The 27,953-nt window shown below is 35.5% G+C and overlaps 1 protein-coding gene, 1 long non-coding RNA gene and 1 other non-coding gene across 4 annotated transcripts in view; 1 reads left to right on the top strand and 2 right to left on the bottom strand.

Annotated features, from left to right (window-relative positions):
- The window catches only part of UNC80 (unc-80 subunit of NALCN channel complex), a 237,327-nt gene that overhangs the window by 16,006 nt on the left and 193,368 nt on the right, over window positions 1-27,953 (top strand). For both annotated transcript variants that reach the window (XM_077154956.1, XM_077154955.1), the window contains exons 6-7: window positions 1,845-1,918; window positions 12,887-13,026. In XM_077154956.1, the coding sequence (XP_077011071.1) occupies window positions 1,845-1,918; window positions 12,887-13,026 (214 nt within the window). The remainder of the gene's footprint in view (window positions 1-1,844; window positions 1,919-12,886; window positions 13,027-27,953) is intronic.
- On the bottom strand, window positions 1,218-18,757 carry LOC143678043 (uncharacterized). Its single transcript, XR_013173024.1, has 3 exons — window positions 18,657-18,757; window positions 1,811-1,881; window positions 1,218-1,351 (listed from the first exon to the last, which is right to left on the bottom strand). It is a non-coding gene; the product is annotated as an uncharacterized LOC143678043 (long non-coding RNA).
- Window positions 13,449-13,519, bottom strand: TRNAT-UGU (transfer RNA threonine (anticodon UGU)). The gene has a single exon. It is a non-coding gene; the product is annotated as a tRNA-Thr (tRNA).

Raw genomic sequence — 27,953 nt, forward strand, 5'->3', positions numbered from 1 at the left:
TCTATGTGATGGAGATAATAATGCCCTTTACAATGCTTCTTAGTGAGGAGTAAATGAGAATACATAGAGTGCTCATTTTATAGTAGGTGCTTAATAAATTCCATTTTTCTGTTCTCAGCCCAATTTTTAGTATCAATAAGAAAACTAAAAAGAGATAAATCTCTAAGATATGTATGTGTTTGCATATATATATATATAGTTTGCTTTCTTCAAAGGTTTTTGTGTAGACGGTGGTAATTATTCATGTGAAAGTGCTTCATAAGGAAAGGAAACTATAAGCAAGTTCTTACGTACTTTTTTTTTCCTATAATTCAATACTGTGTTGCAAGGTACATAATATGTTAAGAAACTGTGAAAACTAGGGAATGCCTTATTGTACATATATGTGATAAGATGCTTACAGTGATGAATCATGTTTATTATAGTCATTCAAAAGGAAGGTGAATTGTTTTTTATATAAAAGCAGATTAACCCTACGACTTAAAGATATGTATAACATTAACATCAAAATATATTATAAACATAGGAGTAACTTTGTGATAAGATTCAGATATCAAGAAACTAAATAAGAAAGATGCCATAACCAGAAATGAGTATTTCAGATTCCATGGATGGAATTAAAACAATATGAGAGCAAAGACAGAACATATGTAAGAAGCAAAACAAAACAAAGCCAAAAAACCCCCACAAAGCAAAAATATGCTAAAATAAAGCAAAAATTATTTAGTGAAAAAAACTTTGTCTCTGTGATATGTGGATTAAAGATGTTTAATTTTTTTTAGTCCTATTACATTCCTATATGAATGAAAAGCTCATTTCATATTTAGGTCTCTCTTTCTCCGATTAGTACATAAACTGTTATTTAGTGCATGTATAAACACTTTGAAAAAAATCATGCCCTCATTTCCCACCATGGAAGCACCTGCACTACTAACTCCACCCTGCCTTGCTTCTGGGTGATATTCACAGTAGGTTCCTCTCCTCTCTGCCTGATGCCTCCTGACTTGAAATTGTGCTCAGCAATTTGAGAGAAATTAAACAGGAAGAAAAAGCAATAGCACATTGTGACAGTCTTGTTGGTCTCTTGTTTTGTGATTGGTAAATCACATTTTCTCTTAGTGCCAGTTTCCTCACAATTCTGATGAGGCGTTGTATTTTTAGCTCCCCACCGTCCCTATCCTTAAGGTAAAGATGGAACTAATTTGAGCCTTACCTCAAAGGAAGCCTAATGTGGTGGTTAAAGCATAGACTCTGGAGCCAAACAGCCTGGACTAGAACCTTCACATAGGGTCAAGTGACATTGGGCAAGTTAAACTCCTTGTGCCTCAGTTTCTCCATCTGTAAAGTGTGTCTAAAAATATACCAATATTATAAAGTTGTTGTAAGGATTAAATGAACTGATAAAATGTGTAATATGCTTAGAACAGGGCCTAGCATATATTAGGTACAAAAGAGATATTAGCTATTATTATTACTTTTAATATTACCAACTTTCAAAACCTTAACCTACTAAGTTATCCTGCAGAGGTGACTATCTCTGCAATGGTAACCTAGAAATGCTAAGATATTTGAATTGATTATTTAATTTCTCTTTACAACATATATTCTTAAGTGTCTTCCTTAAAGGCGATAATAATATTCATTAACATGGTGTTTCTAAGGGTGCACAGGTAGTTCAGTGGTTAGAATGCCTGCCTTTCATATGGGAGACCCGGGTTCGATTCCCGGACCATGCCCCCCACCCCCAGTGGTGTTTCTATTTGAAAGTGAAATGAACTTTTGAAATAAAATGAACTTATCATAATCTTACACAATTCTCCACGGGCTTTCTTTCATCCTTGCAGCCAAGAGAACTTCTCCAGTCAACAGTCAAAGTCAGACCTGCGAATCACCAAATCAAGACACGAGACAACAAGAAGTGAGTTTTTATAATCATCAGCAGAAAAGAGGCAATATTCCTTGGAATGTAGTGTAGTGGGGAGGCAAAAACATGAGTTCTAGAATCATACTACTGGGCTTCAAAAGAAGCTCCTTCTCCCCTAGGTTTTCGATCTAATAATTTTATGCACATCCCAGAAGTGTGGCAGGGCTTAAGTGAGATAATGTAAGAGTAGTGCTTTATCTCAGTTTCTAGTAGATGATAAGCAGTTAGTAATTGTTAGCTATCATCCACCCCACCGTGAAATGCTAGCTCTCATTATTCTTCTCACATCCCTTGTTCTCAATTATTGAAACATCTAAGGTTTGTGTTAGGCAACTTTAATATAGGTGGGTTAGAGCGGCGGGGAAGAGTGATAGGAAGGAGATATGAAATACAGTCCTTCCCTTTTAGGAATTAAAAATTTAGTGAGGAATCAAGGCTAAACCGCATGAAACAGAGGATGCAGAATGAAACAGAACGGCATTCAATGCAAACTTGTCATGCAATATTTAGTTCAGAAAAAAGACTCATAAAAAAAAGTCAGTAAGTGTGTCCATTAGAGGACTTGCCTTCACTTCAGATTCAACATGTCCAAACTAAATTTGCTTCTATCTGTCAGAATTGGATTCTCTTTCCACCTGATATATTATTGACAAGACATATCATTCCTTGTCATCATGATCTTTTTTACCCTCAAATCTAGAAGGCTTAGAGCTCTATTATATATACCATTTATTGAGCAGTTGCTAAATACAGACACTGATTGATACTGTAGTCCATTTATTCTAATATTTATATTTTAACATATTTAGCATCTTTGAAATTGGTTGTTTTTTACAGTCTTTGGCCTCTTACAATCTCCCTGCCTGGGAGCAATCCTGATATAGTTGTCATTCTTCCAAATCATGAATTTGGTAACTTCCAGCCCCTGAACTTTCAGGATGAGGATCAGAGGCTTAGCAGAAAATGTTGGAGGGAATAGTGAAGCACTTGTTTAAGAAATAATACTCTTGAAACAGAGAAGGTTATTCTGTGGAAAAACTGAAAAATTAACAGCTTTGAGTCAAAAACTCTAAATATAAAGAAATTTTAGTTATACAGTCACTGTTAGGTTTCTTATTATATATATACAAGATTGGTATATAATCAAAACCTATGCCTAAAGAAGTCTCAAATAGCTCTTTCAATGAGTGTCAAGTAAAAGTCCTCACTGGAAAATGAACATTATGTCCTGGTTGATTGAATCTCTTATTTCTTAGTGGAACCTGCAATGATGGTGTGTCTGATAATTGATGACATCTTAAATAGAATGAAATACATAAATTTCATATCCCATTCTCCTTAGTCCTCTGTTTGATTTATTTCTCAGTCATATTGTTTCCCTTCATTATTTTGCTCAGATGTACTCTTTATTCTCTAAGTCTGTTACTACTCTCTTAACACAGGTCCTTAAACCAAGAGTGCTGCTTGAATCATCTAATTGAATTTTCTCCCTCTACCTTATCCTGCTTCACATAAATATCACTTAATAATGCCTAAATAACTACGTAAAGCATCATATATTTATTAACTCCTCATTCCATGGAAGCTTACTACATACATGATACTATCCTTTCATTATATCCCTTCCTCCCTAGGGACGTACTGATCATGTTTGTTTTAGCCTCTCAGTTTTTGCTCAGACTATTTCCTCTAATTGGAATGCTCTCCTTCCTTCCTGTTGCCTGTCTAAAAACGGTAATTTTTGGTAATGCCTCCTTATGTTTCAGCTCATGTATCACCTTCTGAAAAAAATCGTTTTTTTACATTTATTTTTAACTTTTTACAGGTTTAAAAAATTTTTTCCACAAACACCCTCTCTGCCATCACATCATGTGATAACCTCTAATCTACTTTCTTTCTCTGCAAATTTGCTATTTTTAGTTGTCTCTTGTAAGTGAAATAAAATAATTGTCTTTGTGTGCCTTGCTTATTTCACTAAGCATAATATTTCCAAGGCTCTTCCATGTAGGATTATGTCTCATAACTTTATTTGTTCTTATGGACGAATAATGTTTCATTGTATGTATGCACCACATTTTGCTTGTCCATTCATTTGTTGATGGATATTTGGTTGTTTCCACCTTTTGGCAATTGTGAATAATGCTGCTATAAACAATGGTTTAGCACTACCTGCTTTAGACCTTGTTTTCACTTTTTCTGGTTATATACCTAGAAGTGGAATTGTCACACCAAATGGTAATTCTCTGTTTAACTTTTTGAGGAACTGCCACATTGCTTTCACAAGTGAATGCAACATTCTACGTTCCTACCACAGTGTGCTAGAATTTCAACTTCTCTGTCTCCTCCCCAACACTTGCTTTCCATTTTTGAATAATAGCCACCCTTGTGGATGTGAAGTGATAATTCATTGGGGTTTTGATTAGCATTTCCCTAATGTCTGATGATGTTGAACATCTTTTCATATGCTTATTGGCTATTTGAATATGCTTATTGAAATCTTTTGCCCGTTTATAAATTGTCATTTGTCCTTTTGTTGTTCCTTTGTAGCTGTTCTTTACATATCTGGCTATTAAGCCTTTATCTGACATGTAGTTTATAATTATTGTCTCCCATTCTCTTGATTGTCTTTTCACTTTATTGATAATTTCCTTTGATGCACAAATGTTTTTAATAATTTTTAAGAGAAAATAGCTTTATATATGAAGAAATAATAAAGCAAAACAACAAATAAACACACATATTGGATCAACCTCTCTTGAATAACCTTGGCACAAAGTAAAAAAATGCATTATGAAAAATAGTAGTACTTGAGTACATTACTTCTTCCTTTCCAATTTGAGTGCCTTTTATTTATTTTTCATGCCTGATTGCTCTGTCTAGAACTTCCAATACAGTGTTCAATAATAGTGGTAACTGGGGCCATCCTTGTCTTGTTCCGACTTTAGAGGGGAAACTTTCAGCTTTTCACCACTGAGTATGATAGTAGCAGTTCGTTTTCATATTTTCCTTTTATTGTATTGAGGAAGTTTGCTTCTATTCCTATCTTTCAAAGTGTTCTTATCAAGAAAGGATGCTGAATTTTGTTAAATGCCTTTGCTGTGTCTGATTATATTTTCTCCCCTTTCAATTTGTTAATGCGGCTTCTTACATTAATTAATTTTCTTGTATTGAACTACCCATGCATACCTGGGATAAAAACCACTTGGCAATGGCGTATAATTATTATTGTTTTTTCTTTGTATGCTATGTGGCAGGGGTCACATTTCATTCTTTTTCTATGTGAGTATCCCTGTATTGCAGCACCATTTTGTTGAATTTTTTTTGGTTTGTTTTCTCATTTGTTTGCTTGTTTGTTTCTTGGGGAAGCGCATGGGCCAGGAATTGAACTCGGGTCTCCTGCATGGCAGGTGAGAATTCTACCATTGAACTACCCTTGCACCCCCCCTGTATAATTATTTTAACATGCTGTTGGAATCAATTTGTAAGCATTTTGTGAAGATTTTTTGCATTATATTAATTAGAGAAATTGATCTGTAATTTTCTTTCCTTGTAGTATCTTTAGCAGGCTTTGGTATTAGGTGATGTTGGCTTCATAAAATGAGGTCGTGTTCTGTCCTCTACAATATTTTGAAAGAGTTTGAGCAGGATGGGCATTAATTCTCTTGGAATGATTAGTAGAATTCCACTGTGAAGCCATCTGGTCCTGGGCTTTTCTTTATTGGGAGGTTTTTCCATGACAAATTCAAACTCATTCATTGTATTTTGTCTGTTTTTTCTCAAGTCAGTGTAAGTGTTTGTATGTTACTAAGAATTTGTCCATTTCATCTGAGTTGTCTAATTTGTTGTCATACACTTGCTCATAACATCCTCTTAAGATCCCTTGTATTTCTGTGGACTCACTGGTAGTATTCCCCCTCTCATTTCTGGTTTTATTTATTTGCATCTTCTCTTTTTTGTCTAGCGAAGGGTTTGTCAATTTCGTTGATCTTCTCAAAGAACCAATTTTTGGTTTTGTTGATTTTCTCTATTGTGGTTATTCTCAATTGAATTTATTTCTGCTCTAATCTTTATTTCTTTCCTTCTGCTTGCTTTAGGATTAGTTTACTGTTCTTTTTCTATTTCCTTCAAGTGTGCAGCTCTTTCTTCTTTTTAATGAAGGCATTTAGGGCTACAGATTTCCCTCTCAGCACTGCCCTTGCTGCATCCTGTAAGTTTTGATATGTTGCATTCCTATTTTCACTCATTTTGAGATATTTACTGATTTCTCTTGTTATTTCTTCTTTGAACCAGTGATTGTTTAAGATTGTGCTGTTTAATCACCATATAACTATGAATTTTCCTATTCTCTGCCTGTTATTGATTTCTAACTTCATTCCTCATGGTCATTGAAGTACTCTGTATAATTTTAAAATTTATTGAAACTTGTTTTGTGACCCAACATGTGGTCTGTTTTGGAGAATGATCCATAAGCACTTGAGAAGAATATATATCCTGATGTTCTGGGGTGTAATATTCTGTATATGTCGATTAAGTCTAGTTCATTTATCATATTATTCAAGTTTTCTGTTTTCTTATTGGTCTTCTATCTAGATGTTTTATCAATTGATGAGAGTGGTGTATTGACACCTCCAGCTATTTATTGTAGAGATGTCTATTTCTCCCTTCAGTTTTGACAGTGTTTGCCTCATGTATTTTGGAACACCCTGATTTGTTGTATAAATGTTTATGATTGTTATTTCTTATTTGTTTGCCCCTTATTACTATGTAGTGTTCTTCTTTGTCTCTTATAAGAGTGCTGCATTTAAAGTCTATTTTGTCTGATATTAGTATGGCTACCCCAGCTGTTTTCTGGTTACTGTTTGCATGGAATACCTTTTTCCACCCTTTCATTTTCAACCTATTTGTGTCCTTGGGTTTAAGATGAGTCTCTTTTAGACAGCATATGGATACATCATACTTTGTTATCTATTCTGCTAATCTGTGTCTTTTGATTGGGAAATTAATCCATTAACATTCAGTGTTGTTATTTTAAAAATCATCTTTACTTCGACCATTTTGTATCCTTTGGCTTTTATTAGTCAGATCTATTTTTGTCTCTCTTTTTACCCTTTTAGTTACCCTTAGTGATCATCATTTCTTCACTCTCCTTCAAGCCTCTCTGTTCTGTCTTTTCCTTTTACTCTACACAACGTCCTTTAGTATTTCTTGTAGAGTAAGTTTCTTGTTGACAAACTCTTCAGTTTCTGTTTATCTGTGAATATTTTAAACTCTGCCTCATTTTTGAAGGGCAGTTTTGCTGCATAAAGAATTTGGCTGGCAGTTTTTTTCTTTCAAGATCCTAAATATATCATACCACTGCCTTCTGACTACCACGGTTTCTGATAAGAAATTGGCATTCATCCTTATTGCATTTCCCTTCTGTGTGACAAATCACTTTTCTCTTGCTGCTTTCAGGATTCTCTTCTCATCTTTGGCATTTGACATTCTGGTCATTATGTGTCTCAGAGCAGGTCTGTTAATATTTATTCTGTCTGGAGTATGCTGTGCTTCTTGAACATATGTATGTTTATATCTTTCACCACAGTTGGAACGTTTTCATTTATTATTTCCTCAAATATTCTTTCTGCTTCTTTGACCCTACTCTTCTCCTCATGGGATACCTGTGATGCATAGGTTTGTTTGCTTTGTGCTGTCATTCAAACCCCTGAGACCGTGCTTAATTTTTCCTATTTTATTTTCTATTCTTCTGTCTGTAAGTTTTCAGCTGTCCTGTCTTCTAACTCACTGATTCTTTGTTCTGCCTGTTCAAATCTTCTGTTGTTTGCCTCTCATGCATTTTTAGTCTCTGTTATTGTGTCTTACATTCCCATTATTTCTGTTATGTTTCCCTTTATATTTTCAAGTTCTCTTTAGCCTCATTTTCCTTCATTTCCTTAGATTTAGGAGAATTGTTTAAACAACAGTGATTTTTTGTTTCAAATCCTGTGTCTCATGAAATTTTAATTTGTTCCTTTAACTTCTTGTTTCTTAATATGGCTTGTAATTTTGGCTGGTCTCTAGATGTCTTGTTTTCTTGATGAGTTTACTCTGGAGGTCGGTTTCTCTTTCTTTTCCTTCGGTTTTCTTGTAAAATGGCTATGCGCTAAGGCTGTTTCTGTTCTGAGCATGTTGAAACTGTGGCTGTTTTCATTATTGGAGCTGGGACCCAGTGATCCGAGTTCACTAATCAAAAGCCACAGTTGGTGCACAGGCATGCCCCTACCCTACCATTCTTGGAGCACAGCCATTCTCCAGCATTCCACAGCTCCAAGTAATAACTGTGTCTCTAAATCAGCCCTGCTCCCTCCCCTGCCAAGGGTGGGTTTGAAACAGAACCTGCTAGCTGCTTTCTGTTTTGAGTGGGTTAAAAATGTATCTGTTCTTAGAGCCAAGGCTCAGCTATCTAAATTCACTAATCAAAAGCTGCAATTGGTGTCTGGCTGTACCCCCCACCCCCTGTTCTTGGGAGAGAGGACTTTTATTTCCAACCAGGGAGTGGTCCCAAGCTGGTCTGCTATGCCAGTGGGCTATGTGTGTCAGCCTCAGTGGAGAGATCTAACAGATTTTCATCGCGGTTTATCACTCTCTTCCTTCTGCTCTTCTCTGGATGCTGTGTGGTGTTCTTCTGGCCTCCAGAGCCTCCAGACAGTTGTTTCATAACAGTTCTTGGTTGTTTACTAGCTTCCCTGAAGGACAATCTGAGTTTTAGAGCTCCCTAGTCTGCCATCTTCACTTTCTAACCTCCCTTCTAGTTCCTTTTAATCTTCTTTCTGAATGTTGTATCAGTAGTGACAGTGGTGTATTGAAATCTCCACCTATTATTGTAAAAATATCTATTTTTCCTTTCAATTCTGTCAGTGTTTACTTTATATATTTCAGAGCCTTGTTGTTAGATTCATATATGAAGATAATTTCTAAATCCTCTTGTTGAATTGATCCTTTTATCAATATATAATGTCCTTCTTTATCTCTAGTAATTTTTTACTTAAAGTCTATCATGTCTGATATTATCATAGCCAGTACAGATTTTTTTTGGTTACTATTTGAATGAAATGTTTTTTTCTCATCCTGTCATTTTCAACCTGTTTGAATGTTTGAAATCTAAGTTACATTTCTTATAGAGTATATAGTTGGGTCATGTTTCTTTACCCTTTTTGCCAATTTCTGCCCTTTGATTAGAGAGTTTAATTCATTTTTGTGTAGGGAAATTACTGATAAGGCAAGACTAGCTTCTGACATTTTGATAATTCTCTTTTTGTAAATCTTATACCTTTTTTGTTCTTTTTCCCTCCATTACTGATTTTCTTTTTGTTTAGATGATCTCTGTTTTATTTATTTATTTATTTGCATGGGCAGGCCCTGGGAATCGAACCCAGGTCTCCAGCATGGCAGGTGAGAACTCTGCCACTGAGCCACTGTTGTCCTAGATGATTTTTAATAATGAGCTATTTTAAATCACATTTCATTTCCTTTTGTCTAGATATTTTATATATTTTATTTATGGTTACCATGGGGATTGCATTTCACATCTTAAATCTATTACATTTTAATTTGCTTTGATACCAACTTGACAAGAATAGCCTATACATATCCTATTCCTATATCCCTCTGCCCTTCCCTTTTATGTTGTGCTAGTCACAAATTAGATCTTTATGCATTCATTACCCAGTAGCAAAGGTTTATGCTTGTTTTCTATGCATTTGAATTTTAAGCCATGTAAGAAGTAAAAGACAGCATTGCAAATGAAAAATGCAATACTACTGGCATTTGTATTTACCCATGTAGTACCTACCCTGGAAATTTGCTCAAAGAGCTTCAAGTTTTTGCCTAGCATCCTTTCCTTTCTACATGAGGGACTCCCCTTAGCATTTCCTGTAAAGCAGGGCTAGTGGTAATGAAATCCCTCAGATTTTTGTTTGGCTGTAAATGTCTTAATTTCGCCTTCATTTTTGAATGACAACTCTGTTTGTTACAGTATTCTTGGATAATTTTTTTCTTCTTTCAGCAGCACTTTAAATACATCCTCTCACTGCTTTTTGGCCTCCATGGTGTCTGTTGAGAAATCATATATTAAGCTTAAGTGTCCCTTATATGCAATGTGTTGTTTCTCTGTTGCTGTTCTTAAGATCCTGTTTTCATAATTGTCATTCTGTGTTTGCTTATAATGTGTTTCTGTGTCAATCTCTGGATTCATCCTGCTTTTCATTCATTGATCATCTTGGATATGTGTGTTTTTATCTTTCATCTTATTGGGAAGTTTTTAGCCATTATTCCTTCAAATACTTTTCCTGCTCTTTTATCTTTCTCTTCTCCTTCTAGGACTTCTATGATACATGTATTGATGTGCTTCATAAGTGTTCCACAGGTTCCCTTTTTCTGTACTCTTCAGGCTAGATCATTTCAACTGTGTTATATTCAAGTTCACTAATACTTTATTATGCCTCTTCCAATCTGCTATTGCATTTTCCTTTCCAATTATTTTACTTTACAGCTCCAAAATTTCCATTTACTTCTTTATAGTATATGTCTCATTATTCGAATTCTCATTTGTTTTCCTTATTTCCTTTAATCTTGATCCTATGAAAGAGACTTGATATAAGATCTTTAATCAGTGATTCTAGAGACTGAGCTTCCTCCAGAATTGTTTCCATAGAATTATTTCTTGTGATGGGCCATTTTTTTCTGTCTCCTTGTATGTTTTGTCATTTCTTTGTTGAGAGTTGGACATTTTGAGTATTATTTTGTAGTTACTTTGAAGATCTAGTTCTTCCATTCCTCAGTTTACTAGACTAAGAATAAAGAAAAGAGAGAGGAAAAAAGGAAAAAAAGGAAAGATATACAAACAAACAAAACCCCTCTAAAAAAAAGAAAAAATAATAAAGAAAACAAGGACCAAAAAACAAAAATGTTAACTGCTCCTCCAAGTCTTTTGTTAAGTTCAGGTGGGAGGCTGGGAACTGCTGCTGTTAGTGCTGAAACCTAGGCCAGTGCCCGTGCTGATCCCTCAGGGAGCTGCTATCCCCAAGACCACAAAAAAGAGAAAGGAAAAAACCAACCAACCAGCAAAAGGAATTTTCAAAAAAGGATGTGATCTGAATCTTTAAATCTTGGTAGATACTGAAGTTAGACTAGACGCTGCTGTTGTCCAGAGTTCCGTAACCAAAAACTAGCATCTGCACTGCACCCTCATGAATCTGCCAAACCAGGGAATACCCACACATAGAGTGGGGAGAAATCCCAGTTAGCCAAAGAAGGTGCACTGGCTGTTTACCTCCTGATGAATGCTAGTAGGATGCTGGAAGCTGCTGTTGTCTAGAGGGCCTAAATTGAGGCCATAAGTCCACACTGGTCCCTCAGGGACCCTGCTAGACTGACCTTGGTCAAAAACCATAACTTTTGGAGGGCAGGGTTTCTTCTGCCTGTCGTGGCCATGGCTGTCTGCTCTCAGAACTGGGCCTCTTTTCCACAGTCATTACACATTTCCACAGCTGCTGCCATGGGACTGATTAATGGAGGCTAGTTACTGGTTTGGGCAAAAAATGAACTTTCTGCAACCTCCAACTTCTTCTCATGCTTCTGCGGTTGTTCTACATGCACTCTGATTCCAGGGTTACCACCTAGTTACTCCAATTTTTTTTCCAGTCATTCATTTTTGTATAGAAGGGAACAATCTGTGTAACTTCCTACTCTGCCATTTTGTGCCTGTGCTCTGTCTTAAAAAGTTTTTCTTTCTTTCAAGGATCAATTAATATTTCAACTCCCCATGGACTCTCGTCTTATTACTCTAACCCTGTGCTATCCAATGTAGAGCCATGTGCCATATGTGCCTAGTGAGTCCTTGAATTGAGATATGCTGAAAGTGTAAAATATATATCAATTTTGAAAACAATATGAGAAAAAGAATCTAAACACCTTGTTTATATTGTGTTAAATAGAATGTATTATTAAAATTAATTTTACCTGTTCTATTTGCCACTTTTAATGTGACCTCCAAAAAAGTTAAAGTCATATATGTGGCTCATATTTGTAGTTTACATTATATTTCTGTCAGACATGGTACTCTAACCTATATGTACTTGTCTTAAAACTGAATTTCATGTTCTTTAGATCAACGGTCAGGTCCATCTAATTTTCTTAAACCTTCCTAATAATCTAACATGAGGCACACATAGTATACTCATGCTAAGGGATTATTGTTCAAGTTCAGAAGACTTATTTCATGAAATGTCTATGTGTATTGGCCTCTCTATGCATCTTGGTTGAATAGTGCTTTCTTATTTTCAGTAGGAAAATAGAAATTGCAAGGGCCAGAATACAATGACAGATTTTTAGAGATGTATCTCATCAATAATACCTATGGAAAATATGTTACCCAGCTAATATTTTTAGGAAGAATTACATTTACTTATCAGCTAAATGTAAATAAAGTGAGCTGTTCCATAAGAGAATTGCTGAATGATGTCAGCAAGTAAATAAAGGTCATCATGTCCTCCTTTGATGAGGGATAGAAAAATTTGGACCACATACTTCCATTCTCATGTACTGGTTTCAGTTTAATTAGGTCCTATTAATCTACTGTTTGCTTTCAGCTCCATGCCTCCATTCATTTCACTTCATTATTGCCATATCTTTGATGGATTATCTGTAACGTTTCTCCTGTAGGTACTGGATATGGAGGTGAGGATAAGAAAAATATCATGGACAAATAATATAAAGTATATGAATATACTTAGTCTAATGTTTGGTATGTAACAGATGCTCTTGGATAAGGGTGAAACTCCTTGGTCTATGGTATTATAATTAGCTATGCTGAGACACTACTAAAAACCTGTGCATGTGAAAGGGTAGCCAATTCTAGAGGGTATATCTGCAGAAGAAAAAGGCAGAAGAAAAAAACTAATCTGCTCTTTCTACCTCCAAAAGGGACTTCAGGTAGTCTGTGAAACATTTCTGTCAGATTCCGTCTCACCCAAGGCCACCATTTCGGGCTGCCACCGAGGAAACTCCTTTGATGGAAGTCTGTCCTCCCAAACTTCCCAGGAAAGAGGCCCATCACATTCCAGGTACATGATTGCATTGTTAGAGACAAAAATGTAACCCAGTCGCCAAAATATGCATTTTTAATTACTGTTATAGCCTCTGGCCCTTATAATGTGGATATGCATTATATATACCTATCTATTCTGGTCAAGGTAACAGGATTTATAAGTCCAGAAATGTGCTATGTGTGATTCTCATTTAAGCAAACTAGGATGGAAATAGGAAGAAGTTTAATTTAATGAGATATCTGTGTTAGAGAATATTTTAAATATTTAAATGCAGAAATTTAAATGTTACTACCAAGAGGTTATGTTGCAGAGGTGTTAAAGGATCTGCTTTGATGTATAATAATACTTCATACCAGCAGATACCTGTATTAAAGTGGGTGCTTCTAAAGTACTCACTGGGAATTGGAAAGTCTGCTCATTGTAAATATTTTTTTGGGTGCATGGTCCAGGAATCGAACCCAGGTCCCCTGCATACAAGGCGGGCATTCTACCACTGAACCACCCATGCACCCATCATTTGCTTTTGAAATTGTTGAAAGCAGGAAGCCATATAAGTACAGTTGGTTGTAACCAAAGTAGTAATATGCTGTACCTTTAAAACCATAGAGATAATGTGTTTATCTTTGTGTCTTCATTTTGGACTTTAAATCACCCACTTTAATACAACCAAGCCCCTGTGACATTGTATACATGATGAATTTGTTTACATACCTTATCCAGGGACAAACATCAATCTACTTCTTCTTACTCCCTGAAGAAATTATGGGAACCTGAATTCATGAGATTTGCCTTTGAACCCAACCAGAAATTGTATCCAGGGATATATGAAAACCTCTATTTTTATATCCCTGCTTTCCAATGAGGTTACATTCTAGTGGATAGAATTATAAAAGGAGTGATTCTTTTAGATTGCTTTTTTTCAGGTATAATTTATATACCATAAAATTCACCTGTGGTTAAGTGTACAATTTAATGATTTTGAGTATATTTACAGAACTGTGCAGCTATCACTACAATCCAATTTTAGAACATTTATCACCCAAAAATATCCCTTTTGCTTATTTGCATTTACTCCTATTTCTCTCTCCAACACTAGCCAATCACTAATATACTTTGTCTCTATAGATGTACATTTCTGTGTAATTCATATAAGTGGAACCATACACTATGTGTTCTTTTTTCATCTGGCTTATTTCATGTCAAATAATATTTTTGAGGTCCAACAAATCCATAACATATATCAGAGTTCATTTTTTATTGCTGAATCCATTGTGTGAATATGTATCAACTTTTGTTTGTCCATTCATCATCATTCATACTTGGGTTGTTTCTGCTTTTAGGCTATTATGAATAATGTTTTTGTGAACATTCACGTACAAGGTTTTGTGTGGACATATATTTTCAGTTCTGTTGGATTGGTACCTGGAAGTAGAGTTGCTGGGTCATATAGCTAATTTTTGATTATCTTTTTAAGAAACTACCTGACTGTTTTACAAAATAGTTCACCATTTTATATTTCTACCAGCAATATATGAGTGTTCATTTATCTACATTCTCAGCAACATTGGTATTCTCTGTCTTTTTATAATAGCCATTTTAGTGAGTGTGAAGTGGTATCTAGTTATAGTTTTAATTTACATTCCCTAATGACTAATGATGTTAATTATCTTTTCATGTGCTTACTAGCTATTGGAATATCTTTGTTGAAATATCTATTCAGACCTTTTCCTCACTTTTAAGTTGGGTTTTCTTCATATTATTGAACTGTAAGAGTTATTTTTATATTGTCGGAAAAATTATTCATATATATTTCCTGCTAATATATGGCTGATCTTTTCATTTGGTAATTTTGAAGTGATCTACCTTTCCCTGGCACTGGAAATAGGCTACATGGGGTTAGAATTGTTGAAAGCAGGAAGCCTTATAAGTACAGTTGATTGTAGCCAAACTAGTAATATGCTGTACCTTTAAACACATAGAGATAATGTGTTTATCTTTGTGTCTTCATTTTGGACTTTAAAAGCAAATGATGGGTGCATGGGTGGTTCAGTGGTAGAATGCCTGCCTTGCGTGCAGGAGACTTGGTTTCGATTCCTGGACCATGCACCCCCAAAAAAATCAAATGGTCTTTTGCCTGGTTGAGAATATGAACTTTGGACAGCAATTTAATTTACCTAAGCAGGAATTATGTGTGTAATCTATATGATTTACCATCTTGGGTCAATGGTAATGATGAATACTTAAAATCACTTAATGTTTAATGTGGAAGGAATTCTATAAGGATAACCAATGTCTTATCTCTATTTAATGCACTAGCAACATTTTATAACCACTTAAATACTCAAAGGGATGTGGGATTTAATACTCTCTGATGAAGCCCAATCCTTTTTTTTTATAGTTTCTTAAAGGCAAAGTCCTTTATTTGACTAAAATTTTCTTTTCTGTCTTTGGTTCAAGCATTAAATTTCTTTTCTTACATAACAGGATACCATAAACTCAGTGGCTTAAAACCACACACATTTACTATCTCACAGCTTCTGTAGGTCAGCAGTCAGATACTACTTCAGGGTCTCACTAGGCTGAAATCCAGGCATCAGCATGGAATGAAGTCTCATCACATTCTTGACCAGGGGACAGTCCACGTCAGGCACCCTCACGGTTGTTGGCAGAAGTAATCTTTTACAGTTGTAGGACTGAGGTCCTGTTTTCTTGCTGTCTGATGGCTGAGGACCACTCTTAACTCTTAGAGTCTGCCCACAATTCCTTGCCATGTGACCCTTTCTATTGGCCACCTTAAAACATGGTAGCTTCCTTCTTCAGAGCCAAAGAAGGAAAGAAATCCTCTCTCATGCCAATCTGTGAGTATAAAATCTAAATAATGCAATGTAATCATAAGAGTGTCATCATATTCCTTTTGCCCTATTGTCTTAGTTATAAGCAAGTCACAGATCCCACCCACACTCAAGGCAGGAGGATTCTAAGGGGTATGGACCCCTTCAGACAGGAGTCATGGGAGCTCTCCAAGGAGTCCTATTGAAGATGTACAGGCTCTTCCCATATTAGCTTTTCAGTTATTCGGAAAAAACTATTGTGATCACTCTTCCCCAAAGACTTCCATTTTATTTGATGACAACAATAACTCATTAGCAAGGTTTTCAAGGGCATAATCAAATAGGATTGGGGGTAAGGTAGTTACTTAGGACACAGACAAAAGAGAATAATTATAATAAGAGCTACATTTTATTAGATATTTTCTGTGTGCCAGAGACCGTGCTAGGGTCTTTACATTCATGGTATGATTTAAATATTCATGTATTAATTTATTACTATGTCTTTAAAGTTTATTCTAGACACTGGGGTTGCAGCAGTGGACAAAACAGTTGTTGTCCTCTTAGAGCTCATTTTCTAAAAAGGTAGATAGATAATGAAGTGTAAATAAACGAATAAAATTATTTTCAAGTTACTCTAAGACTATGAAGACAAAAGCAAAGTAATGGAATAGGAGGTAGTCTCTTTTTCATAGAGACCTGAATGACATGAAGGAGAAAATGTCGTGTCATGAAAATCTGGGAAGAGAATTCCAGGCAGAGGGAACATCAAATGTAAAGGCTCTGAGGTGAGAATAAGCTCAGTGTCCCAGAGCAGTAAGAAGGGCATTTTGACAAGGGGGAGGTAGTTGAGTGTAAGGATGGGTTATAGGGAATTGGGTCAGAGAGGTTGGGGGTAGAATTAGCATGACTGGATGTAGGGAGTGAGAAAAAGAAAGAAATCAAAGATAACTGAGATTTTTGTAATTAGATAAATAGTGATTAAATTTGAGATAAAGAAGGTTGATAAAGAGCATAAATAGGAAAATCCTGAATCTGCTTTCCCCCACCTATCTCTAGGATCACCACCCTAATCCAAGCTACTCAATAAATCCTACTTAGAATACTGCAATAAGCTCTTAATAAATCAATGCTGCTATCTATAACCTGATCACTAAACCACAGCCTTTCTCAAATTCTTTACCACCATGCTTCCCCCTAGCTCTGAGCTTTGGAGGCATATTGTTCTGTCTGCCTGGATCTCCCACTGATCTTCACTTACCCAACTCCTTATCCCTCAAGACTCAGTTTACTTCTTCCTTCTCAGAAGTGGTTTTTACTGTATATTAAACATGTTCTTGGAACTCCATGTTCTCTCTTATGGTAATAATTAAATAGGTGTGTGATCATTTGTTTAATGGTTGTCTCTCTCATTAAACTGTAAACTCCAGGAGAGGAGAGGCAAAGTTTGCTCTACCTCTACTGCCTGGCACAGGACCCTTAGTGAGGGGCACTGAAAAAGTGAATGAGTTTAATTTTCAGAACAACCACCACAAAGAAAACAGTATCTCTCTTTTAAAGATGGGGAACTAATACACAAGGAAATTAAATGGCTAACTCAAGGATAGACAGTTAAGTGGAAGAGTTAGACTTGAGCTGAGAACTTGCCAATTTGACAGCCCACTATCTCTCCTACTCCCATGTGATATGGAAGGTCTTTAGGGAAAGGCAAAGTGGAGCTCCTATAGCAACCTACCCATCTTCTCAATCATATTTTTATGGAAACCCCTTTTCTCTTTGATCCCTCATAAAAAGAGAAAGTGTTCTGGATGTTTGGGAGGACCAGCCATTTTCAGGAACAAAAATGTTCCTAGATGTGTAGCATCACCTTTTCCTGACCTCTCTTAACCAGTCTGAAACTCAGCCCTCTTTAGTCCTTATCTAATTTGATCTTTTAGCATTTTAACCATGTTGTTTATTCTATCCTTCCTGATACTTCTTTCTTTGACTTTCCTCACATTGCACTATACTGCTTTTGTTTCTACCTCTCTAACTGATCCTTTCCAGACTTTTTCATTAGCTTCTCCTCCACTGTCCTCTTAAATGTTGGTGTTTCCTTCTCACACATTCTCCCTCTGAATAATCTCACTTATTGCCATGGCTTCAAGCACTAGCTACACGATGTGGTCTTTCAAACTTTTATCTCTAATCTTGACAGCTCTTCTATGCTCCATAATCAATAGACTGACACACACTTTTACCCATACCTCTCAGGCATCTCAGACTTAGTTGGCCCTAAACCAAATGCATTCTCCTGCATTCCCTATTTCAGTAGATGCACTGTCAACCCAGACATCCTGCTTAAAGATCTAATGCTCGCTCCACCCAAGTTCTTTCCTTCTGGCCTTTTTAATATCTCTCAATTTTTTTCCTCAGCCTCATGGTTACTGCCTTAGTTTATATGCTTATTCTGCTTTATCTACTTGGAGTTCCTTAAATGCTCCATGCTCACTTTCAAACTCTGCCCTTCAAATACCTTGTTACTCATATTATAATGGTCTTTCTTCCTTTATCTAATCCTCCTTTATCTAACAATGATCTTTCAGTACTTAGCTCAAAAGTCAATTCGTTAAAATTTCTTATATCTTCCAATTCGGGGTAGGTGTTCCTTTTTTTTTTATAACTTGTATATAATCTCTAAAATAAATGTCCTATAATTTGTCTGTCTACCTCAGTTAAATCAGAATTCCCTTGAAGAAAGGGAGAGTGATTCATTCCTCCTTACAGATTTAGGGTCTTGAACACCATCTAGTACATACAGTTGAATTAATTATTTACCCCACTGTCTCTCTGCTGCATCTTCTGTTAGTAAAATGTGTTTTTCATTCTGCCATGGTCCATGGCTGCTGTTCATTGAAGGTCCATGTGTATGCTATTGTGATTCTGGAACATCTAAGGTAATAGGATTCTTTGTTAGGATAAACAAAAACATGATGGGGGCTAGAGAATCTGATACCAAGATAACTCAGGTGTTCTTGGCCAAGTACCTCAGTTTGTTATTACAAGAGGACTTTCCTTGGGGCTACCCACAATATGGTAGCTGGTTTTCCACAAAGTGAACGATGAAAGAGAGAGAGAGCACACACAAGACAGAAGATATGGTGTTTTTTATAACCTCGTCTCAGAAGTGATATTCCACCACTTCTATATTCTGTTGGTCACATAGACCAAATCTAGTACACTTTGGGAGGAGACTATGCAAAGGTGTGAATATCGGAAGGAAGGGCTCATTCAAGGATGTTTTGGTAACTGATTATCTCTGGAACCCAATCCCTCCCACAGGTAGAATACAGAGACTCTCCTTGGGGTCTAACAAAATATCATCCATCACAGAATCAGCTCAAATTCCAGAATTTTATGATAAAATCAGATCCGGGTGGAGAGGAGACAGCTTGGATGAACAACTTGAGTACCACTCCTTAAGTATGGTTCCTTTCAATCTGTAGTCCTGGGAATCAATGCAACCAATTATCAGTGACAGTACACCCAGCATATAATGGTGGACTAGAGAAAGGATAACTGCTGTGTGAACACATCTATTCAGAGGGAAAAAGAGGAGGTACTAGTCCATAAGAGTTCTGAAAAAAAGTTAGACAAATATTGGAAGCCTCTTGATTAGAACTTAGTCTACTTTTACCCAGGAATCATTTTCCCTGGCCCTTGGTTCCACCCTTTGGGCTTTTGTTCCACTCTTTAAGTCATCCTTCCTTTTTCAAGAAAGCTAGTGTGCATTGACAGCTGAGTATTTTTCTCAGCTCATTTCCTGCCAGTAGAATTTTGAGGGTCCAGTGGCTTGTTTTCACTTTGTATTGTCTCTGGCAATGTTTTTGCTGATATGTCTTTTAAAAACTTTGTGGGTCTACTGTGACTCTTACTGGGGTCCACTCCAATAGACAAAAGCTACACCCACAAATCTCTTTGACATTATTCTTTCTGTGCCTTGGGCTTCCATTGAAGAACGATATTTTTTAGACTCCTGAGAAGTCCTTTTTTAATTACAGATATCTGTGAATCATACCCTCAAAATCTTTAGAAGATCTTTTGTCTGACTAAACAGTATTCTGAAGTATGACCTTAGATTATTCTAAAGTCCTTAAACAATTTTATAGCTCCATCCTTGGCTTCATCTTTAAAAGATTTTTCTTCAGCAGTGCCCTGAATTTGATGTTTGCTCAGCTGTCAATTCTTAATTCTAATATAATTTGCCATCTGGAGTGCCTGAGAAGTTTCAAAACCATCAAGACCCAGCTCATTCATTTTAATGGTTGTTCATTTAGTTTATCTCTCTCCTCTGACAATTTACTATAAGTAGAAAAAAAGAAATTAAAAACCACCTTCAAAACTTTACTTGGAAATTTCCTTAGTTAGATAATCCCCTTCGTTAGGTATCTTATTTTAAATAAAGTTTCTTTGTGGCTCTTTTTTTTTTGTATATTGTGTGTAGATACCTTATTTTAACTTTCCACATTTCAGGAGGCACTTTTCTGCTACTACATAACAAATTGTTCCCGGATTCATGAGCCTCAGTATGGAAGGAAGAAGATTCCCTTCTTCCAGTTTCCAGTAACATGTTCCTTACTTTCCTTAAGCCCTCATTGGTAGCCTCTTCAAAGTTCAGATTTCTACTAACAATATATACAAGGCAATTTATACGTTTTTCAACATGCTTCTCAAAGTCTTTACAGCTTTTGCCTGCTGCCTTGTTCGAAAAACATTCCCCAAATTTAGGTTTTTGACATTGTATCAAAATCTATATTAGGGTAGCACAGGTAGTTTAGTGGTTAGAATGCCCGCCTTTCACATGGGAGACCCAGGTTCGATTCCCGGACCATGCACCAAAAAAAAAAAAAACAAAAAAAAAAACCTGTATTAGTTATTGATTATTGCATGACAAATTATCCCAAATTATAGTGACTAAAAACCAGAAGCATCTACTATCCCACATAGTTTCTAAGGCTCATGTATCCGGGAACTGCTTAGCTAAGCGGTTGTGGTTCAGGGTCTTTGAAGATATTGGCCAGGGCTGCAGTCATATGAAGGCTTGACTGGACTTGAGGATCTGTTTTCCAGTTTATTCACTTGGTTGTTGGTCAGTAGCCTCAGTTTCTCACTATGTGGGCCTCTTATATAGAGCTGCTTATGACTTGGCAGCTGGCATCCCCTAAAATGAACAATCTGAAATAAAGAATGGAGGAGATGGAAGCCACAATGTCTTTTATTCCTAACCTCTAAGGTGACATACCTTTATTTCTGCCATATACTCTGGAGTACTCTGATCAACCCTGGTACAGTGAACATGGGAGTCAAGATCCTTGGGGGCCATCTTGGAGATTGGCTACCAACAAACAATAATGATATAATGTCACCTTCATTTTTTTTTTTTTTTTTTTTTTTACATGGGCAGGCACCGGGAATCGAACCCGGGTCCTCTGGCAGGCAAGTATTCTTGCCTGCTGAGCCACCGTGGCCCTCCCACCATCATTTTATATATGACAATTATCATGATTATTTCTGTACATTTCCTATGACTCAGTTATTGCGCATCCTCCTATTCCTCTCACTAATTCTGCCTTACACAAATTCCAAAGAGTTTAATTTAATTTAGGATAATAGTTATCTGTTACATTAAATACTTATGCTTTGGTCTGACTTAAAAAGAATCACGTGAAACAATATGTGGTTAAAATCTTGAGATTATAAAATATTCATGAGCTTCTACTCCTCACATCACAATAAGTATTGGTAATTCTGAAATATGAACAGAAAATGATGTTTATCTTCTCCATCAAAATCAAATGCTAATGGCTCTGATCCAATTTGTCTGAAAAAGACAAAGCCAACTATAATGTCCAAGAATTCCTATTTGTGAAAATACATTGTTTTTTCCATTCTCATATCCCAGTACTAAAAAAATCCACATTTTTATGGATTTCTCAGTACATATATGCCCACAATCACCCAAAGCACATATACACCCACATATGGAATTAGAAATGAATCATTGGCACTTTAGAGAAATGAATTAGGTCTTTTCTCTGCCTAGCTGCAGAGCTGGTTGCCATGGAAATGATGTACAAGATAAACCTTTCAGAAAATGCTAATGTTAATATGTCTTCATTGGCAGAGTTTACATATTAACAGAAATGAAGAGGACTTTAATAAGAAAACCATGCAAATATCCTAGCAACAAAAGCTGTGTACTTGTATCATATAAATCCAATTACATCATCTCTTTTGCCTTGACCTTGATTGAACTGAATATCACTTTTCCCTGAACTCTGCAATCAGCGAGCAGGTAGCTAGTTCTTTAAATTAACATGAGATTTCATCTTTAATTATGATATTCTTAGAATTTAATTTCTGCTTGATTAAATACTACATAGGGTCAAGATTGATTTCCACTGTTCTCTCTGCATAGAATCTATGTTGTTTCCAAGTTTTTTTCTATCTTGGATGTTCTCTACTGTCATTTCTCAACCCCCTTTGATCATAATCTGGTTTATTGAAGACATAATTACTTGAAAATAGATTAAAACGATTCTTACTTTTTTCAAAACAGTCTTTTTTGTTATAATGCATTATTTATTCTATCACATAAGTACTATATGCTAATTATAGAAAAAAATTAAAATATGGAAAATATTTAAAAAGAAGTAAAAATCACCTGTGAATCTATTGTGTAGGGACAAACATGATTAATCTTTTGTATACATGCGTCTCTTCATTATTTTTCCATATGCCATTTAAGAAGAAAAGTTGTATTCATATGATTTCATAAAGTTCTCATTTTTCAATTTTTTCTAAAACAAAACCGAATAGAATTTTAGGGTTTGAAAGATCTTTTCTTTCATAAATATCATAATCATAATTAGTCCCCCTTCATGCTATTTTTTCATTTATGTAAATTTGTCTCTCACATAATTAGATCAATAGTTGGATGGTTGTTTGTCTCTAATTGATTAGTGGCAAGTTGATTATACCTGATGATGCTGTCCTAAATGAAATAAAATTATTTATTGATTTTGCTTGCTTTTTGTTGACGACTCAATCCAGAACAGGTGACACTTTAAGCCGAGTAAGCTAGTTCTTGCATAACACATTAAAAGAATGTTATAAATTGACTGCAGAATGCCTAGCTAACTTTGTTCTTGTTTCAAATGGAGTCTCTTTAAGTATTAAGGGATTAAAATGTGAATTGACTTTAAAAATTTTGATTAAGTACATCCTAAGTTACAGTTTTTAGACTCTGTTCACAACCTAATATTGGTGGAGTCTTGATATTCTGCACTCCGTCATCAGCTGAATTCACGTACGCTGGTAGGTATTAGTTAATGACCGTGGGTCCTAGCTGTTCAGTTATCAATGACTTTCAATCAAATCAATTTTCTGTGCCTAGAAAGACATAAATTTATTTATCTGGCATCCTCAGGGACAAAATTGTCACCATATCATCCTAGTTTTGGTGTTTCTATCAAGAATTGTTTTGAATCTTGGTAGTGCCTAATCCAGAAGTCGCATATTATGTGTTTCTGTAGGATACTTGCCTCCCAGTGTTACTAAGAGTGTTCAAGAATCACCTGGGGGCTTTTGTTTAAAATGGACTCCTGGATCCCATCCCCAGAAATTCTGGTTCGGTAGGTCTGGTAGTAGACCTGGAAGAATGTATTTTTAAGCCACCTTCTCCCCTGTCCCCATTGGAATTTCAAAGGAAGTGTGTGTGGACTTCCCTAATCTAATTGACTGACAGGAAGTATTTGGGGTACTAGGTGTGGGACAGAAAGTAAAGGGTGAAGAGTAACTATAGCTCATTTTAATATTCACATCTTAAAGCAGCCTAGTCAAGAAAACAATAGTTATTAAGTTGAATGAATGTCACAAATGCTTGAGGACCTAAAATTACCCAGCTGGTAGCCAGCCAACCTCATATTTTATTTTTCCTTCATAAATCAAAGACTATGGCACTAAAAAAAGTTTTCTTATCCTAAATATAAATGGTAGGCTGAGAGGAGTGGACTAGGTCATGCTTCTTCAAGAAAGAAATGGGGTAGGGTGGGTAGTAGGAAGGAGTGATGGAAGCCCTAAGAAACTGGTGGAAATGAGAATCCAGTTTGTTACTTTCCCTCAAACTGGTCTTGGGGTACAAACAGTCAGAATGTGTAGGAAGCAGGTGGCAAACTAGATCATTTGAGAAGAGATTAAAACAGGGACTGTTTACAAAAGGAAGTACAGGATGCAGGGAAACTATAAGAGCTAGTGCCATACTCCAAGGCCATCACCGTCAGGAAGCCTGCCGGTCCTAAGCCCCAAAGGATGAAGGGACAGAGCAATTGTGGAGAAGTCTATGGAAAGAAAGGCTGACAAGATCATCGGTGGGGGTAGTGCCAGCCCTAGGCAAATTGATGGGAGGAAGGAGCCATGAAAAATAAATCACCCTCCTTCTACCTTTCGGTCTCCTGTGGAAGGCTCCCACAGAAGCCTCCCTTTGCCAAATTCAGTCTCAGAGCAAAGGCAAAGTTGCCCTCAGTGATACAAGTCAGTCTTCGGGACGAGAAGCAGAGAAGGGTAGAGAGTGAATGGGATAGGGGAACAAGGACATATAAAAGACATTCTTCTCAGGATGCGAACCAAACTTTGAATCTAGCCCTCATGCTTCCAATGAAAATGAGACAACTCACTAAATTTTAAGACTCAGTCTTTTAATGAAAAAGATTGAAAAATGAAAAGATTAATAAAACATTGTGAAAGAAGAGATGTAATGCATCATGTAGCAGATGAGACTAATTTATTTAAAATGCATATTAAATACATCTATAATATATAAAATGTTTTATTATATTTAACATATACTTTATATGTATATGTTTTATTTATACTACAGGTACAACATATAAATATATTAGTATATAATATCTGTTTAACATTATATAAATATATATGTGAGTATATAAAATATCCGGATATTTAGTCTATATAGATATAGTCTAAGGTCTTAGTCTGCTAATGTTCTCTAAAAAATCACAGAGAAAAGTACACAACTCCAAAGTGCTCAGCTCTTCATCTTTTCCCAAGTGAATATAGTATTGTAATCAGCATCCACACTAAAGCACAGAACATTACAATCACACCCGCCTGCACATCATAAAACGCATAATCGGTCTGTCAAGTGAATGCACTTATGAACATTTACTTGCCCATTCTCCTTTAGTTGACTTTGAGAATGTTCTCTAGTTTTTCACTATAATAAAAGATGCTGCGGGTTTTTTTTGTGAATGCCTTCCTGTATACACAGGCAAGAGTTTTCCTTGGGAGTGGAGTAGCTGGGCCATAGGGTAAGCCTTAAAATTTACTAGATATCATGAAATTACACTCAAAAGAGTTTACTAGCAGGGCATATAGGTGGTTCAGTGGTAGAATGCTCACCTTCCATGCAGAAGACCTGGGTTTGATTCCCAGACCATCACCCCCCCACCCCCCAAAAAAAGTTTACTAGCAGTGTGTTGGAGTTCCCATTTATCTATACCTCACCAGCACTCAGTATTTTCAGGCTTCTATATTCTCGCCAATCTGATGGGTATAGCACGAGAGTCCATTGTCGCTAAAGTCTGCATTTCCCTGATCACATTTGAGGTACAGATTCTCTGTTTATTCTCTCTTTAGATTTCCTTTTTGGGAAAATGTCCTTCCCTATCCCTTGCCCATTTGAGTGGTTTGTCTTTTTCTTACTGTTTTATAAGAATTTTTTATTAGCAAGAATATTCATCTGTTTTCAGTTAAATGCATTGTAAATATCTTTTCCATACTATAGATTTCACTTTCTCTATGATTTTTTTGGTATAGAAGTTTTAATTTGAATATAGTCAAAGTTATTGATGAAAATATTACAGTTTGGGATGTTTCCTTGTTTTAAAATCCTTTCATACACTTAGGTCATAAATATTTTCTTCTATTTTGCCTTTCATATTTGTTTTGTTAATCTGGTATGTGATATATAATAGGGATATATTTTTTTCCACACAAATAACTGGTTATTCCCTCACCATTTATTAAAAATTCCATTTTTTCCTCCACTAATTAATAGCTGTACCTTTATTGTATCTCTGTTGAATGTCAGGTTCCCATATATGTGAGGGGAACTTTTGTGGCTCTCCATCTGTTTCATCACTGTTTGCCTAACCTTGAACCAGTGTCCTGTTGTCTTATTATTATGGCTTTATTCTAATTCCTGTTTTTGAATTTAATGGATTAACAATAAATGTTCTGAAATGTTTTTCTGCACCTGTGGAGAAAATAATATGGATGTGTTCTCCTTTACTCTCTTCAGGTGGGGAATTGCTTTAATAGATTTTCAAATAATAAAGCATACTTGAATTCCTAGGAAAACCCAGTTTATACTGTTTTGCTGGATGTGGTTTTCTAATATTTCATTTATTATTTTTACATCATTGCTCATAATTGAGAATGGCTTATGATTTTTCTTTCCTATTCATTCTTGGCTGATTTTAGTACCAGAAGTTATCCTAGAGTCATGAAAAGTATATTCTCTCTTTTTTCTGCTTTTTTGGAATATTTTGTGTAAAATTGGAGATAATCAGTTTCCCCAGGGTTTGATGGAATTGGCTATAAACCTTCTGGGCTAGGTGTATTTTTAAGGTAAATTTTATTTACCACTAATGCAAATTTTAATAAACCCTCTGGCTTGGTGTAACTTTTTAGGGTTTTCCTGTTATTTCTTGTTTTTTTTTAATGCAATTTTATTGATATATATTCATACACATATAATCAATCCAAAGAATACAATCAAGTAAATCTTATTTATCACTAACACAGTTTTTAATGGTTGTAGGGTTTTCATTTCTTTTCGAATCTGTTTGGTTGTATAAAATATATTTTCATCTGGGTATCCAAACTTTCATCACATTATTCATGGTGATTTCTCTTGTTCTAAAAAACACCTGTAGTATTGAATTGTGGTCACCATTTTAGTGATAATGTTTCCATCATAACCTTCTGCTGTACTTCCTGATTAATGTTATTAGTTTTGTCAAAGAACTCAACTTTTGATTTTATTAATCTTGCCTACCTTTGTTTAATATTTTATTAATATGTGCTCTTACTTTATTATATTCCCTTTTCTCTCATTTGGAGATTTTCTCTACTCTATTTCAAACTTGTTGAGATAGATTCTTAGTTTGTTACTTTTCATTGTTTCCTTTATTTTTTAATGAGCATTTTAGGCTTTACATTTCCCTCTTACTCTACTTTAGCTGTATCTTACAATTTTTGATGTGCACTATTTTCATTATCATTCAATTCTGTTATTTAATTTGCATTATAATTCTGTTTGACCAATGAGTTACATCAAAATGTATTTTTAAAATTTGTTAGTTGATTAGAGTTTTTCATTTTTTCTTTTTTTTTTGCTATTGATTTCTATTGTGACTTCACTCGTTAGAGGGCCAGATACATGAGGTGTTGATTGTTTGGTTTCTTTGAGATTTGATTTGTAAGCATTCCAAGGTACAAGAAAATAATGTATACTATCTACATGTTTGAGCACGAAATTATATGTATATATGGATATATACACACATACACATATAAATATGCATACGTATAATTTGATCTAATTTAATGCATTTGTCAAATCTTCTATATACTTACTAATCTGTATCTGCTTAATCTCTTATTTGTTGAAAAATGTATGTTAAAAAATCCTATGGTTATTTTTTGTTTGTTTTCCCATGCAAGTCTGTCAGGTTGTGCTTTAAGTGTTTGGAAACTATTTGATATATATGTGTTCAGAATTAGTATTGGTGCCTGGTGAATTTTTCCTTTTTTTAGCACTGTGGTGACCATGTTTATATCTAATAATACTTTTTACCTTAAAGTATATTTTTATTATTGTTATATCAATTTTTTTTAGTTAGTATTTTCATATCTGTCCCCATTCTTTCACTTTCTCACCTTTCTATGCCCCCAGGTTTTAGGATTTCCTTTGTAATTAGCATGTGACTAAACCTTGTTTTTAAATCTGATCTGGTAATTCTCTTTCATTTCATGAATGTATTCAACATT

This window comes from Tamandua tetradactyla, chromosome 3 (genome assembly GCF_023851605.1).
Source record: "Tamandua tetradactyla isolate mTamTet1 chromosome 3, mTamTet1.pri, whole genome shotgun sequence".
In the NCBI taxonomy this organism is placed as follows: Eukaryota; Metazoa; Chordata; class Mammalia; order Pilosa; family Myrmecophagidae; genus Tamandua; species Tamandua tetradactyla.